The sequence below is a fragment of the Phalangium opilio genome, unplaced genomic scaffold (genome assembly GCF_054372755.1).
Source record: "Phalangium opilio isolate 3A_F unplaced genomic scaffold, DU_Popi_V2 ptg000082l_1, whole genome shotgun sequence".
NCBI classification, from domain to species: domain Eukaryota; kingdom Metazoa; phylum Arthropoda; class Arachnida; order Opiliones; family Phalangiidae; genus Phalangium; species Phalangium opilio.
In genome coordinates, this window is record NW_028324189.1 from 10307324 (window position 1) to 10324839 (window position 17516).

The following is a 17516-nucleotide window of genomic DNA, read 5'->3' on the forward strand; positions in this document are numbered from 1 at the left end:
GAAATAATTTTAATAATTCTCGAATGACATCTGTAAAGTTAATATATTTTCAAGCCATGACGCAAGTAACTTACTATACGTGCTCCTACTTCAAATTTTGAATGAAGGGTTTAGCCAGACTTTTTTCCCTGGGTTTTAAATTTTGTAAACGAATCTCTATACACCAAGGAGGATAAAGTAAACGGAGAAGGAATAGGGTGTTGTTTGTGTGCCCAAAATATTGACACGTGAATTATCATATTTCACGTGCAAAGAAATAGCTACCCTGAATATAGGTAGTTATGTAAGCTTTATCGCCATATTGGCAAGATAAGTACAAATAAAACGAAACCAAAGATGGGTATTCGTACGTTCTCAGTTCTAATATGGGTTATTGGTTAAGACAACCATGCACGTGGTAATTTTAACGTTAAAATTCTACGGGTTTTGACTCAATCATCGTTTGGTCTTCTAGTTTTAAAAATCATATCTTCCTACTCCATTAACTACATCCTCCTTGCCTACACTACATCCCGTATACTCCAAGGATAAAAATTTCTTAAAATATTGGCATGAACTTCTGAAGTTCTGACGTTTCCCACGTTCAATTACTTTACAATACGAAGGTCAAAAATCTTAATACTTTGAAAATACCATTTGCCTTTAATTAACAAAAATAACCCACATTTACATTATTTAACTAATTTTATTTTCAGACTTGATTGCACCAACCAAAATTGGGTTAAACCAGTTCAGAATCAAAACAAAAACACATACCCTTCCTATAACCCCTAACACATTGCGACACCAATAAAATAGATGTACATAACCTCATAACCAAAAGCAAATCAGAGTCAAATACACGCGCAAACCCTAACATAAATCTCGGTTACATTTGGCTTTGACATCGAATTCCCAACTCCAACTGAGCTTGAATACAACCTATATACTCTACTATATTATATTGGCCTCTAAAAAAACCGGGCTCTAGATAAATCTAACCTAAAAATGCCCTAAATATTTAAAAACGAAAACCATATAGCCGATATCAAAAACTATAACAAACACGAAATCAAATCATATCATATCGATTCTCGATACCGAAGGGTACTCTTTCATTTTCTCGGAAAGAAATAAACCCCTAAATTATTCCGTACTTAACAAAATTGAAATTGATAAATCACTACGGAAATTGAAATATACTTATATATATATATATATATAAGTGATTCTTGAAAAATATATCTTTACCTAGACTAGAGATCACTCAAGAAGACTAGTGCGTGTTTTTTACGTCAATATAAACGACCACGAGAGGCGCTACTGTATATTATAAGAGTGTTTGTGAGAGAGAGGGAAATTTACAAGGAATTTCACCGCTAGTTTTGTTGTAATTATTAGAGGTGAAACCAAGTTCCACCGAAATCAGTCCAGTTATAAAACCATCCCAACTATAAAGCACCTAGCTGTTTATTTCTCAAGTCTCGCGAAGAAGGGCTAGATTAAATTACAATTATGATTACCACAACGTCATCCGTAATGATTACCTTAATTTTCGCCTTATTCTTAACGTGGACGACGACAATATCAGCATCAGGTAATTATATACATTTAAGTTTAATTACTATGGGTTTTTTTGAAGTTTAATTACTATGGGTTTTTTTGAAGTTTAATTACTATGGTTTTTTTTTGAAGTTTAATTACTATGGTTTTTTTTTGAAGTTTAATTACTATGGTTTTTTTTGAAGTTTAATTACTATGGTTTTTTTTGAAGTTTAATTACTATGGTTTTTTTTGAAGTTTAATTACTATGGTTTTTTTTGAAGTTTAATTACTATGGTTTTTTTTGAAGTTTAATTACTATGGTTTTTTTTGAAGTTTAATTACTATGGTTTTTTTGAAGTTTAATTACTATGGTTTTTTTTGAAGTTTAATTACTATGGTTTTTTTTGAAGTTTAATTACTATGGTTTTTTTTTGAAGTTTAATTACTATGGTTTTTTTTTCAAGTTTAATTACTATGGGTTTTTTGAAGTTTAATTACTATGGGTTTTTTGAAGTTTAATTACTATGGGCTTTTTGAAGTTAAAATTACTATGGGCTTTTTGAAGTTAAAATTACTAAGGGCTTTTTGAAGTTAAAATTACTATTGGTTTTTTGAAGTTAAAATTACAATGGGTTTTTTGAAGTTAAAATTACAATGGGTTTTTTTTGAAGTTAAAATTACAATGGGTTTTTTGAAGTTAAAATTACAATGGGTTTTTTGAAGTTAAAATTGCAATGGGTTTTTTGAAGTTAAAATTACAATGGGTTTTTTTTTTAAGTTTAATTACTATGGGTTTTTTGAAGTTTAATTACTATGGGTTTTTGGTTCATTATTGCGGCGTTTTCTCTCTAAATATAACCACTATTATTTATTTCGTGTAGTTAATTATTAGTAAGTAAGCTAAGAATGGATTAATTTAATTTACAATTAGTTTTAAATGACAATTTACCGTGTCAACCCTATAATTTAGTTTAAAAAATACCACTCGGTTGTGGGCATAGGTAAAATTTGCGAATCATAAACTTCATTTGAAAAAAAACCTTTGTATTTGCCTAAAGTATGTATTGTCTGAAAAGCAAACGTTTTAATTCGTTTTAACCGTGAATTTGACATTTATACAAATAATCGTATTCCGTGTGTGTTTTCGTTAACTCAGCAATGTCATTGTGAATTAGTTAAGTCGAGCGCATTACCAGCAATTAAAGAAAAATTCGCTTTTAAGCTGAAATAAATTCTGGGAGCAAATAACTTTCATTTTTGTAGGGGAATGTTTACCCAAAGTGACTAAGCCGTATCGTAGTAAGCCGAATTTATCAAACCCCCTTCCCTCTCACCCGCCTCTTCTAAAATTACAACAAAGCGGGAAAACACCGGAAATAAGCTTAATTTAAACAAAATTCAAGGGTAATTACAACCCTAATAAATTTTAACTTGTATATCATTTACTAAGAAGTTACTTTTGAATATTTTGTCACTTTTAAAGAATGCTTATTTGCTTAACCTAACCAAACCAAACCTGGGTGAGATTATATTCGCGATGTCCTACACCGAGGGGCTTATCACTCTCACTCATAACAGTGAGAAATTTAAATTCCTTATAGGAAAAATAGGATTTTATAGGAGAAAAAAAATCACGTGTTTTTATAGGAAAATATAGGACTGAAAATGCTTATATAATATTCTATTGTGGCTTAAACTATGCCGAAAAATTTCCAAAGAAAAAATAATAATAACAAATTGGATTTTACTTTGAAAATTCAAAGTAACTTAATTAAAATATATAATATATAAAAAATCCTAAGTAAGCTCCGCAATTTCGGTGTTTAATCAAATGTGATCTCGATAAAAGAGCTAACTAAATTTTTGATAAATTTGATGCTTGGACTAAGTCAAAAATATAGGACCTTTCATGAAATTATAGGACAGGTTCAAAAATATAGGATTTTATAGGAATTATAGGACCGCTGGACTCCATGGCATAATAATTTTAGAGCTGTCAATGTCAAGGGTAGAGTTTTTAAAGATTTATAGTGACTAACCCCTCGACGTATTCTTCAATAAACACCAGTTTCATTTTAAAACTAAACCAAACTTTGACCTTCTTGGTAAACAAATTGAAGTTTAAATTATACTATCTTTAGATTAATGGACAAAATTTTCCCTTAAACTGTCTGTAAAATCAATAACAAAACCTTCAGAAAGTAAAATATTAACAACTCATTCTTTCTCTCTCCGATTTGAGACCCTCTGACCTTGAGAAGAGTTAGGATTACCAGTCAAGTCACCTGAAATTAGTCAAGGGTAACGAAAAGAAAAACGGGAATCGAGTTTCTTAGTAATAAACAAGTTGGGAAAACCAAAATATTACCTCTCCGAGTCAAGACGACTACTTACAAACTTATTTACCCAGATATGGAAATGTTTCTTAAGTTAAAATTTATGAAATATGAAAGCAGTATACAAAGCATAGCAAATATACTGTAAATCAGACGACATTTTACATCCAATAATGATATACTTGTACACATTAAAATCATCCGATGGGGGAGAAACGGGAAATGAAGAGATAAAACTTTGGAGGGATACTACCTTTACGTGTTTGTAAAGGCCCAATTTTCTACTCCTCAACTGTATGCCCTCTATGTTCAAAGCCATATTCACAACAGGGTTGCCATATAAACACTATCCTCTCGTTTCACCTCAACGATTTTCTTAGTTTGTCAACATGACTGTTAACGTTACATAACACCAAAGCTTATTTGTGGCTACACACACTGAAAGTAAATGCGTACCATGAAAAGCATGAAAACACGAAGCTATTATCCGATTACGATCAGACCTTTCACTGGTCTGGGCTGCGTTCAGCAGAGCTCACCAAAAAAGACAGCGGATTATGGAAATGTTTACCGGTGAGCTCTGTCGTCATAGCTTTTCTCCGGTCATCGGCGTTTTATAAATGACGCTAGCGCAATAAAGCGTGCAAGGTACCAAGGCTTAACAAAAATTGTATGATAACATATTTATAGAGATAGATAACAACTTTTATAACTAAAATTAGAAACTTACATATCTCTTAAAATTCTCGCGTGATCAACTGGTTTCACGCCAATTAAATAGCTATAGTCCCATAGATCTATTTGTATTGATTCATCCATGGTTTTTTCGCCAAGCTGAGAACTACACGTTTTACGTCACGTTATCCAAAAGGCCGACTATTTTCTTTGAAGACCGCGCTAGCTCAGCGCTAAGCACCGTGACGTCAAAATTCAAAAACAAAACCCCGTTATGTAGGACACTGCTAACAGCGCTGGGCTCTGCTGAACGCGGCCCAGATTTCCACCATGGTTATAAAATCTAAGCCTAATTATTTAATAGTGTATTTAACTTTCGGCTCACTCTGAACCGTTAATGTCTCTGCATTACAGAAACGAAAACCAAACCCAAGCGTTTACTTTTTGGTTCACTAGGCCTATTAACAAATAACAGTTCATTTGACCAACATTATAGCGTTGCGCTTGTATTCACTTTAGGAAGGATTATGCTATAAACAGATGTAGTATAGCTTATGTAATATATAAACAACCATTTTAAATAATAATATTCAAAAAAATCTTTGGAATATCAAAATGAAATAGAGCTTTAAAGCTACAAAAGTACTAAATGCATCATAATTACGAAAAATATTTCCACATATTCATTTTATATTATTGAAAACGGGAATATTAAGGTTCTGAAGGATTTCTTTACACATCAAAACAAAAACGAACTTCTAACGCAGCGCACTAGTGTAACAACGGACGGACACATATAGACAAACACATAGACTACTGTTTTACCCTTTCCGTATTAATTTTGAGTTTAGAGACATGATTATCTTAAATATTAAAATAAATATAATTAATATTAAATATTTTCTTCGATAGTTGTTCGCCTTATTGAGCGTTACATCGTTTTGAAAAAGAATAATTAAACATTCTTGAGAGACTTGACTAATATTGGCGTTTGAAATGAAGCATACGCCGGTTGCGTCGCCTTACTCAAATAGGTAGTATATAAGGGCGTCGAATCGCAGCTATGGATAAGAACAGCGCAATTGCGTGAACCTTTGGTGGAAGCCCCACCTTAGGGAGGCCGGACGTTTCTCGTAACCCTGGCCGATCGCCGCGTATGTCTTAACCTTAACGATGATGATGGAGTAGAAGCCAGGTGTACAGACTGGTGTCCATGTGGGATGGACAAAAACAAAGACCAGAAGATGGTGGTGTTAGAAGCCAGGTGTACAGACTGGTGTCCATGTGGGATGGACAAAAACAAAGACCAGAAGATGGTGGTGTTAGAAGCTAGGTGTACAGACTGGTGTCCATGTGGGATGGACAAAGAGCAGATGACGGTGGTGATTAGAAGCCAGTGTGTACAGACTGGTGTCCATGTGGGATGGACAAAGACCACAAGAGGGTGGGGATTAGAAGCCAGTGTGTACAGACTGGTGTCCATGTGGGATGGACAAAGAGCAGCAGACGATTGTGGTAAGAAGCCAGTGTGTACAGACTGGTGTCCATGTGGGATGGACAAAGACCAGAGGCTGGTGATGTTAGACAGGCAATGGAGTAATAGCCTGTAAGTGTAATACAATTTTCGAAATTTCCGGAAATTGAGAACACGTTTGCTCCGATTTGCAAACTGCGAACGCGGTCACGTGGGTATAACAACAGACAGACACACACACACACACACACACCCACACACACACACACACACACACAGACACGTCGAAATTAGAACCTCTCCGTGACATACGTCACTCGGAGAGGTAAAAAATAGTTATTAGTTTTAAACCTTTTCACAGAATCATAGTTTATAAGTGGTACCATAAGTTGATTATACCTCTAAGTACACAAATCGCTTCCACTTCTATGGCAATAGTGTTTGTCTGGCTCCCTTTAATGAAACCCTATACTCTCTCCGTATCATTTATCACCTCAACTTCAATACAAAATTGTACTGCCTAGCCTAGCGTTTCTTTTATCCCTTTTAGAATGTTTCAGGACTGAAACCGCCTCTATCTCACGAGAGAGAGAGGGATTTGGGGTTGCTTAAGTAAAATTCGTTCCCCCCCAGTGCCTGCCTATACGAAACGTAAAACTCTCCTTTATTCCACTGGATGATTTTATTTTTCGTCTCGACCGCTTGGTGGCTGCACCGCGACAGAAATTTTAAAATTTTCTCTCTTCGGATCTTAGCGCTATACGAGTTCTGACGTCACAGTAGCCTGCCAAAGATGCCCAGTCGTTCCCCGAATTTGTGTACTTAGAGGTATAATTAACTTATGGTGGTACTAAGTTGAAGTTTGGCATTGAATATTTTTTCTTAAAATGATTTAGGTCTACTTTGGCTTTCACACGATAAAGATATTTGGCCTAACTTTTGAATGTGATAAAATTTTACACGATCTATCGAGTTTAGAGAGCCTTGCAGCAAAGTTTGAGGGAATAAGTTAAGGGTCTTGTGGGTAACCCCGTTGCGCTGACTAACCCATCAAATAGAGTTAATGGCAGTACTACGCATGCAAACCTCATACCCTTCTATCTCTTAGCTCAGTGTCATTCTCCTATAGGGCGTGTACAGTATCCCCTCTTACAACAGTGCGCCCAAGGAGGGGGGGGCAGTGTACACCCCTCTGTACCGCCACTAGACTATATCAAATTATTCCCTTGTTAAATAATTACATATCTTCACCTAACCTCCACCTAGTCCACCCTTATTGAACACGTATGACCAACCGCTTTGTTTCGTTCGTGGACCCTCAGCTCTTAAGGCTCTTATTATCATACATTCACTCAGAGAGGTTATCAAGTTTAAAAAACTTTCGATTTAAATTACAAAGGAAGAGTAACTTTAGGAATTTCGAGACATGGGTATATTTCTTTAAGTGTTGTTCACAGACAGTATTCGCAATGGGGAGGGACTGGTCAGTGTATAGCAGTATTAAACTGACCAATAGTAACGCTCAGAGTTCCCGCGTCCTTGAACTCTGGGTTGGGGTAGTCACGAGATGATAAAGAGTCACGTTGTTCACCTCCGACAGTATCTACAGTTCAAAATCACGTACCACGTGAAATCATAACCTTGGAGAGTTGCCTACGTTAACGTAGGCAACGCTTGGATAGTTAATTTGGGGTTTAGGCAAAAGGTATTTCAATTAAAAAAGGTTTCAATAACAAGTAACACATGTGGGCTTTCAGACTGTTTCCAATAAGAAATAATAAAAGAATATCGTGACGGTAAAGAAACATGTGTTACGTTTTGAGCGGTAAATGTTCAACCTTCGAGGCCTTAAGTTCTTAAACGACAACAGATTATAATAGCTATGACGGCAGATGGTACTTAACGGTAGAAAAAGAATTTCAAACGTGACGTATTTTATTCCTCAGGGGACAACAACATTGAACAACCGATCACCAGAACCCAAGATCCGTGCCAAAAATTATCTGGGGAATGCGTACCTGATGTCATGTGTTCTAAGGAGAATACGTCATCAAAAGAAGCCGTGGAGTATTGCCAAAATCGCTCGAAAAGCCCAACCGATACCCTCGTTTGCTGTCCAATGGGTATACATCTATTTTTGGCCTACTTTATTTATTTATTTATTTATTTATGCAATTTAAGTTAATTAAACTTATTTATTTTTTTATAGGTTTCATCAGTATGTAAATATGCTGAGGCATTTTTGATCCAAAAAAAAAATAATTATTGTCCGCTATTAAATTTTGAATGTAACCATTATTTTATAACTACTATTTAAAAAAAGAAATATCTATTTATTATTATAAATAATTGTGTGGTTATTTTGAAATATAATATTTTTATAAAACAGGGTATCTATATCACTTTGAAATAAATTATTTCGAGGTTAATTTTTCGTTTCATTGAGCAACTAGGGGAAGTGTTTTTTTTTTAACTTACGTGATTGTAATTCTAAAATATATTACGTTTTCTTACAAAAACAAGACAAGGTAGGCAGGCAATGGACAATTTACACAAATTATGAGAATCAACCGGCAGTTCAAATTAGGCTTAGTTCAAACGACATGAGTTAAGCCTAATTTCAAGATGGATTCCTAACGAACTCCTGCCGATTCTTCGTACCGAGGATTAAATATTTATTAAATACATACATACATAGGTGGGTATTAAGTTAGTTAAACAATAAATAACACATAAATAAGAGCCGAAAAATTACTTACGCTGGTCAATGTCAATTAACTTCGGTATTAAATATTAAAATGGTCCGCACACGTCAGTCAGTTTGTCCGCCACGATTTAAATTATAACTCGAGCCAAGGCTTAACTTATACCACGTGTTTTTCACCGGTGGAGTCTTTTGTTCCTCATGGTACGATGGTTTGAACGTACTCGAAGACACAGGGCAGCCGTCATGAGACAAGCCAAGATCAAAATCAAAAGTACTACAACCAAGGCGGTAATGAAACTCGGGGTTGACATGCATACGTTACCAAGTCCATTCTTGCGCATGTCCGCTCGCGATCGACTAGTGTACTTGCTTAGGGTTATGGTTCCATTTTCTGGTCGTCCCGAAACCGCGATATCGTCTTGAGAAACTACCCGAATACCGCGAAGCAAACGCACGGGTTCAACAGGTTCGATCAAAGTGGTAGAAGCGCGAGCCGCGACTAAAACTGAGTTGCTTCGACGATGACGCGGTGACGTATTACCACGCTGCTCTTCCTCGCAGCTTACCGGACACTCATTTTTACATATTTCGATATTGCATTCCAAAAAGACTTCCATCTTATCGGGAAACTTGAAAGCCTAGCGAAATTTAGACCTATTTTTAGTCCACAACGTTAAGACTTACGAACAAAGCAATTTGTGACCCGAGCACGTTGAGCGAAGGGCAATACACAATTTGCACCCCCCCCACTAGCCTATGTTTTAAGGATTCTTTAAAATTTACGTCACTCTCGCGCCTAGCAGTGACGTCAAAGGGTGACCTTGATTTTTGAATTAAAGTTTTCCCATCCCCTATAAGGTCTATTTTAAATCCAAAAAATAGTTCTTACTTGGAAATATGAATAGGCCACAACTCCGCCATGTTTTCCGTCACCAGACGGTGTCCTGGTTTTCTGCCAAGGTCCCATCAACTTCTTTTTAAGTACGCAACCACTAGGATCCGTCAGCTGAATCGAATTCTTAATGTCTCCATCATGGGCCTGTTAACAATTACCTTCCCTCAGTACTTATAAAAAGTACCTAAAATAGAAAACGACTAAACTCACCAGACAATCCTTGACGCGGACATCGTGTTCTTCCCCACCATGAATAGTAATGACCATGGTCAGTGTCTCTCCGATTTTAACTAGTCCAGTTACTGGTGGTGCCAAGGGTCCTCGACCTAATTGAATATCCATGTAACTTTCAACCGTGTCCCCGCTGTACGTTACGGAAACAATGTCCAACGCGTCAATCTTCATATTACTGGATACTCTTTTGTCGAGTTGGCCCGTCCAAAGACATCTGCCCCAAAACATAGGTTAGAGGTCATCAATACCACTGCCAGATTTTCTAATAAATAGGTTTAAATACCTAATTCTTCTGGCCGTATCCCAAATTTCCTGTACATTGGGTTCATTTTGGACAATAAGGGTATTTTCCAAGTACGTTTGTCCACCGTGATCAATAGCGTCGACAAAATTGGTTCCGCACTTGTCCAAAAATACCACAAACTCGTACACACGACCATTACTTTTCGGGGCAACGTATCGGCATGATTCGTCACTAAAATGTCCCTTACTGTAGATGATTCCTTCGAAAATTCGGTCAAACTGAACCCTAACTTGCATGGCCTATTAATTAAACCACGTTAAATTAAATACGTCACAGATGTCAAAAACAGTAGTACCTACCTTTTTGGCGCACTGTACGTCAATGCCTTTAATCTGTGGCGTAGAATCGGATGACGTTTGTTGAGGGAATATGTTAGTATCCAATGTTACTTTGGATATAGTACTGGCACTTGCTGTACGTTTTTTCCCCTCGGACTTCAATTCATTTGAACTTTTCCTGTGGTTCTCCAATCGTCTTCGCTCGTTTTCCGAAGCCTTCACTGAAGCACTGTTCGTCTTCTTCTTCTTTTTGCTCGAAGGTGGGGTCAAAGGTTGAACGGTTGGTGTTAAAATAACCGCGGCTGTTGGTGACCTATGCTCGTGATGAAGTTCAACTTTCTGGGCACCCTTAACTGGTTTCACATTAGGGGGATACCGTGGCGGAGGTTGTAATTGCCCCATATAATCTATGGGAACTGAGATAAACCATTTAAATATTACGCCAATATAAATTTAACCAATAAACTCACAAGGATTTTGATGCATATGTTCATTGTACATGACGTGATGAGACGGTTGAGGTCGCGGTACGTAACCTCCTTGCATTTGGGCGGTCATAAACTGAGGGTCAACCCGGGCCCCGTTTATTTTAACAAACGATACTTCATCTCCCAAAATTTCTTCGTTAACGGTAATCATTCTACCACCATGACCCGATGCCACATCGTGGGTTGAAGACGCGTCCTGGCATAATACCAATCCTCCAAAACATATCATCATTACGAGACACTAAAATAATTAATAGTTTAATACTGAAGCGAATAATCACGGTTTAATTAACTAATCTTTACCATGATTATAGATGACTTCATGTTTGTAATTGGTAACTAAATTAAATTTTAAAAAAGGCGGACTTCAAATCGAGCAACCGCTCAAGACGCGTGATGGATGGAATTCAATCAAGATTTGTTTCTTAAAATAAATAAAAGTATAGTCCTCAATAATCTTGTCCTACTTTAGTGAAACACTTATATAAAATCATAAAAAAGGGGGGTTTGGTTCGACATATTTGTCGATTATTTTTGGAAATGATTGCGTATCGTTCTAACAAAGTCAGTGGGTATAAATGCTAATTGGAAATTGATGGTCTAGTATCTCCGCCTGAATAAGCACCCTGTCTCCTTAAGGAGCAACGAATGTCACTTGACAGCGGGAAATGAGGGGAACCACGGACCACAGACGCGGGTAAACATCACCCCAAAGAACGCAACCTTAGTCGCTTGGTTCAGAGAGAAATTTTTCAAGGTAAAAAAAAAAAGAAAAAAATTGTATATTTTGTCGCACCACCGGTGATGCCATTTTGAGTTTTAAATTGTTTCCGGAAGAGCGAATTTTAAGAGGAAATACTTTGGGATGGTTGGATGATGGACTAGAGGAGATGGAGAAGAGCTTTATTTAGCGCGAAGCGTGTGTTAAAAGGTCCGGACAGAAACTGGGCGTGAAAATTTAAATTTAACAAATTTTTAATGGTAAAACGGATGTTCAATGTTTTGTTATACGGGAAATTTTCCCTAGTGCTAGATCCGGATTGATCCGCTTATCAAATATTTAAATTTGGGGCATTATATAAACGATTAAATAGAAGAAAAGATAGAATTACACTCCCGGGGTAATGAGCTCCTGTCAGAAATCGGAACCTCATTGTTATTTAACAATCAGATTCTCTGTATACTGATTAAGGGTTACTCGTTACGTTATAATTTTAACATGGTCAAGAGTAGGGCTTTCAAAGACTACGCGTAATCCCTTCAGTAAAGTCAAAGTTACAGAGTACACCCTGATTCGCGAAGTGACTGGCCCCTCGATTAGAACGCTCTAAGCTTGCAAATCATTATTAGCAACTATAGTAATAACATTAACTTTAAATTAAATATTAACGCAGTTGTCATTAACCTGGCCAGGGTTCGAATGCGGGGCCTGGCGCTGATTGGGGTCCTTTTAAGTCTACATTTAAGTAGAAGGATAATTAAGAACAGTGTAACGAATGTGAAGCTAAAATATACATGCATGAACCGAAGGTTTCTAATATAACAGACTAAATTACTAATTAGTTTCTTAAATGATTAAAACGCTAAACATTGATTGGATCAAGACAATCTAGAGAATGTCCCCGTTTACATTGTCAAACCTACAATAAACTCAACCTTTTCAAAACGTACAAAAGAAATTTACAAAACTTACAAAAGAAATTTACAAAACTTACCAGACAAACAAATAATAGGGTTCAATTATTCACCCTTAATGACTAATTTCACTTCGATTAAAACTAAATAAATGAACCGGCCGGCTCTTTGTTTTCTAACTAGTGAACGCGCTTCAACTTCTTCTATAAACTAAGGATGAGTTTTGAATGGAATGCATGGCTAACTAAAGTTGATCTGCTCTGCTCAGTGGTCGCGCATGGTTTAATTTAACGACATTTTATTAGGATGCTTCGAGACTTTGTCCCTATTTTTGGGGCCACAGACAAATAAGGTAAGATTATTTTAAGAAAGAAAATATTACGTAAAACAACGAAAAAGAAGAAAAGGAAATATGTGATTGGGTTATTATTTGCTCTCAAATTGTTCTGGCAAATGGGTGAATACCGCAAAAAAGTATACAGAGAGCCCTCAAGATTATAGTCTTTATAACAAACATATTTTATAAACAAACCACGATTCTCTAGAAGGGAAAGCCGGTGCAGTTTTGTTCCTAATTATCTTTTATCTAGGTAGAATTTGATAACTGTATTTTATCTAAACGGAATGTGTAACTTTAAAGGAAACATGTTTAGTCTTCAAATTGGTTTCATTGGAGTAAGTATAACCAGAAGGGGATAATAGAAGAAGGATGACACTCTGTATCCTCTTAATGCTTTAGTTATGTAACGTCATTCTTCCCAGGCTCCCCCTTTTAGTTTGCTTTCCCGCTCATCAAACTAAAAATGGGCATCGCACTGTAAGGTGAATTCAATAGTTGTTTGGCACTAAATCCCCAGCAATCATCCCACAAACCTCGTCTTGACGTGGGACAAAATGCACAAGCGCGTCTTGCCAAATATTTAAACGCTAATAGAGTACTATACTATTTATCGTGTATGTGATTCGGTTTAGTAACCTTGCTCTAAGTGTTCCGATGTTGGGAAGAGTGACGTTACCCTCACCCAGCTTTGTGGTACACTTCTCTCGAAGAGAAGTATTATATACTTCTGGTATAACGGCCAAATCAAGGACCATACTGCTTTGCATCACAATGCCTTCACTACTACACATTTTTCAGGCTCTTTCTTTTGTTAATATATGTTTATATCAAAATGTTTTAATTTTGGATTAATTATTGATGAAGGGAAATCAAAAATTCCCACTTTAACCAAGAGAAAACCCCTTTTCTGTGCCTTAAAATAGATAATAACTAAACATAAACTTTTTTTCGATTCTGTTGTCGATCAATGTTATTTGGCTGCAGAATCTTATACAGTCAAAGGCTTAGCGCTGCCATTACTGTATTCGTACAAACGGTAGTCAATTATTGGGTGTGGTCATATCGCGTTAAACCAATCACAACAATGGTATGGTCAAGTGACTGACAAGTGCTAGTGAACTTTAAATAATATCGTCTGCTTAAAGGTTTAAATTTAGAGAGGTAAATATTCACTAAATAATCAAAGTTAATTACAATTAAGCGAATATAATAAATATGTAAAAGATTATATCTACGTAAAACAGTTATACCAACAAGGTGACGGCGCTAATTTTCTTTTAAGTACTACATTTTTTTACTATTTTCTTGACCGAGGCTTAGGAAAATGGCGCTTTAAATTTTAAAGAGACAAGTGTAAATAAACAAACCACAGATGTTTGTCAACAATACCCTAATAATGAAGCAATATTTCAACACAATTATACGTTTTAGTTGACAAATTATTGATAAGAAAAAGTGAGTGAAACAAAAAAACTCGAACCTAAATAAAATAAACACAGATTTGACCTAAATAATAATTATTAATCCCACCATAGCTAACCTTAAAATGTCTGTATGTCCAAAAGAGCTTAAAATTAATGACCATGAAATTGACGCCGAACTTGGTCTGTCTGAAGACCATTTTTCAAGACCCGAAGTAGGCATAATTAAAATAAATTAAAACAAACCAATTATGTGGCATTCTTGAGGCCTTATAGAATGTCCTTGGCTTCTAGGGTTTGTTTGGCTTCAGCAATATCGAGGAATTGGAAAATTCAATAGAAAATTGTAAGGAAATGATCTTAGAAACGACGGAAATGTCAGAGAAACGTAAAAAACTTGTTAGGAAACTAGTTCAACTAAGATACCAGTTACAAGAATTAAAAGTCTGATTTAATTTTGAGTACAGTTAGTTGAAGAATGTTATTATAAACTAATGTTAATTTTTAAGGATAATGTTAGTGAATCTCCACCCCAAGAAAAGGTTTTAATGGGTCATAAATTTTTAAAACGATCCCAAATTGATGAAACAGCGGAATACTGTGAAAAATGTTGCCGTTTAATAATAGCTGTGATCCATACTTGGTACTTTTGTACCGAATGCGGCTATAGGTGCCATAATAAATGCCTTAACTCTATCAGTAGAAACTGCCCAATGTTAAAAGTGGGTATATTGTTCTTAACCCAACACAAAAATTTAATTATAAAGTTTATACTATATAATTAATTAAATATTTAATTAGGTACAAGAAGATCCAACTTACATTTTAGATATTTGTCCAGAGATTGGATTAGCCAATCAAAAATACAGATGTGCTGAATGCCATAATAGAATACTCTATAGTAATAATAATAATTAAGGAAAATTAAAGCTTAAAATTAACACGAATTAAAAAAAAAAACAAACATATTTGTAGAAGTGGGATTTGCCGCTCCAAAATTATGCGAATATACGGGCCTTTATTACTGTTCCTATTGTCATTGGGAAAATACATCCGTGATTCCAGCTAGGGTCATTAAAAATTGGGATTTTCAGCCTCGAAAAGTATTTAAAATGAATTAAAATTAACTTAATTAAAAGTAATAATTAAATTAACCTTATTCCCTATAAGGTTTCAAGAGCATCCCTTCAATTTTTACGTTTGATGAACAACAAATCTATATTAGATCTTGAAAAATTAAACCCTGCGCTATTTGGCTTTGTTGAAGAATTGGCCATTTGTAAAAGATTACGCGAAGAGATTTTGGTCATGAAGATATATTTTTTATCATGCCACGCTGCGTTAGAAAGCAAACTTCTCCTTAAATTAAAAGACAGGCAGCATTTTGTTGAAAACTCGAACGTATATTCATTGCAAGACTTAACGGATGTTCAAAATGGAATCCTCTTGGAATATCTGAAAGAAACTCATACATGTTTTAAAAAACACATAGAGGAAGAGTGTGAAGTATAAAATGAGTTTAATTATTCCTTTAATTAACTTAATTAATTAATTACCTTTTTTTCATTAGAGTTGTCGCGGTAAAGGTTTCATCTGTGAGATTTGTCATAAAGACGAGTTGCTATTTCCATTTCAAGAGAGTCGGAGTTCGTGTCCCAAGTGCAATTCCCTGTTCCATTGGGACTGTTACGAGAAACATAAACCATACTGTCCCAAATGCGAACGTAGAGCTTTGAAATCTTAATATTATTAATTAGTGAAAGATATATACAATAATGTTTAGAAGAAGTGCAGCATCAGGATGAATATGAATATGATTGAGAGAAAAAAAAAATGTTAACTTTTTTAAATTTTTACGCATTTGTTTTAAACTATATATTATAAATGCTTGGGCAAATTTTTTATCAATAAAGAAAAATCTCAATCTCATTTAACAATAAAAAATTTTATAATATCAAAACCTGTTTTGCTAATTAATTTCATTCTAAATTATAAGCCTAATCAGAAGTATATAATACTTCTCTTCGAGAGAAGTGTACCACAACGCGGGGTAAGTGTAACGTCACTCTTAAAAAACATCAGAACATTTAGAGCAAGGTTACTAAACCGAATCACATACACGATAAATAGTTCCCTCATCATTACTATTAGCGTTTAACTATTTGGCAAGACGCGCTTGTGCATTTTTGTCCCACGTCAAGACGAGGTTTGTGGGATGATTGCTTGGGATTTAGTGCCAAACAACTATAGAATTCACCTTACGGTGCGATGCCTATTTGTAGTTTGATGAACGGGAAAGCAAACTAAAAGGGTGAGCCTGGGAAGAATGACGTTACATAACTAAAGCATTAAGAGGATACAGAGTGTCATCCTTCTTCTGTTATCCCCTTCTGGCCTAATGTATGTTTTAATTAAGTTTAATTTGTTTTTGTTTGTATGGTCATTAAATGAATAAATTTTTAGGCCAATTATAGGTCAAATTGAAACCATACGTCAGTGGAGTGATAAGGTTCAGTTCTTTTTCCTTAACACTCTTAACCCCAATATATACCACAAAACTTAAATTTTAGGCCAAATTGAAACCATACCTCAATGAAAACATTCAGTTCTTTATCCTAAACACTCTTTACCCCAAATATTTACAACATAACCAAGAAGCGATATCTAGTTTATTAGGGAGAAGGTATAAGATGCTTAAGTATTCGCGCGCCTTAGTCCCAGTCCCCCTTTCAAAATACAAGGGGGGACGCAAAAGGAGGCCCCGGGCTATTTCGCCTCTCCTCAGTCGGAAAATACAAAGTAATTTTCGTCATTCGCGTCGCGCTGACGTGAGTTTTCAAGAACCAATGAGATGCTGGTTGTAATTTAGAGGCGGGGATTAACTCCGGACCTACGTTTGGACTGGAAATAAAGCTTGAAATTTGGCGAATTTATACCTTCTCCCTAATAAACTAGATATCACTTCTTGGTTCAGTTCTTTTTCTTTAACACTCTTAAAACCTAAATTTTAGGCCAATTATAGGCCAAATTGAAACCATACCTTAATGAAAACATTCAGTTCTTTATCCTAAACACTCTTTACCCCAAATATTTACAACAAAACTTAAAATATTACTATATTAGGCCAATTATAGGTCAAAATGAAATCATACCTCAAAAGAAAAATCTTCAGTTCTTTCATCCAAACTTTTTAGGCCAATTATAG

At 35.5% G+C, this 17516-nt stretch overlaps 2 protein-coding genes and 1 long non-coding RNA gene across 4 annotated transcripts; 2 read left to right on the forward strand and 1 right to left on the reverse strand.

The window, feature by feature from the left end:
- Positions 1–1334: 1334 nt before the first annotated feature.
- LOC149651543 (uncharacterized) lies at positions 1335–8438 on the forward strand. The gene is made up of 3 exons (XR_016371264.1): positions 1335–1576; positions 7956–8132; positions 8219–8438. It is a non-coding gene; the product is annotated as an uncharacterized LOC149651543 (long non-coding RNA).
- Positions 8432–13476, reverse strand: LOC149651544 (uncharacterized). Of its 2 annotated transcripts, XM_089848492.1 has the most exons (9): positions 13083–13476; positions 12631–12875; positions 11219–11339; positions 10898–11156; positions 10449–10843; positions 10129–10388; positions 9822–10059; positions 9606–9755; positions 8432–9354 (listed from the first exon to the last, which is right to left on the reverse strand). In XM_089848492.1, the coding sequence occupies exons 3-9, from the start codon at positions 11237–11239 to the stop codon at positions 8890–8892; spliced, it is 1788 nt and encodes a 595-aa protein (XP_089704618.1). In that variant the 5' UTR covers positions 11240–11339; positions 12631–12875; positions 13083–13476; the 3' UTR covers positions 8432–8889. The 2 variants fall into 2 exon arrangements, with proteins under 2 accessions (XP_089704618.1, XP_089704619.1); XM_089848493.1 differs by lacking the exon at positions 12631–12875.
- A 574-nt stretch (positions 13477–14050) lies between these two features.
- Positions 14051–16271, forward strand: DEF8 (differentially expressed in FDCP 8 homolog). Its single transcript, XM_089848518.1, has 8 exons — positions 14051–14345; positions 14426–14526; positions 14606–14755; positions 14821–15033; positions 15113–15212; positions 15287–15414; positions 15482–15817; positions 15882–16271. The coding sequence occupies exons 2-8, from the start codon at positions 14437–14439 to the stop codon at positions 16053–16055; spliced, it is 1191 nt and encodes a 396-aa protein (XP_089704644.1). The 5' UTR covers positions 14051–14345; positions 14426–14436; the 3' UTR covers positions 16056–16271.
- Positions 16272–17516: the final 1245 nt, after the last annotated feature.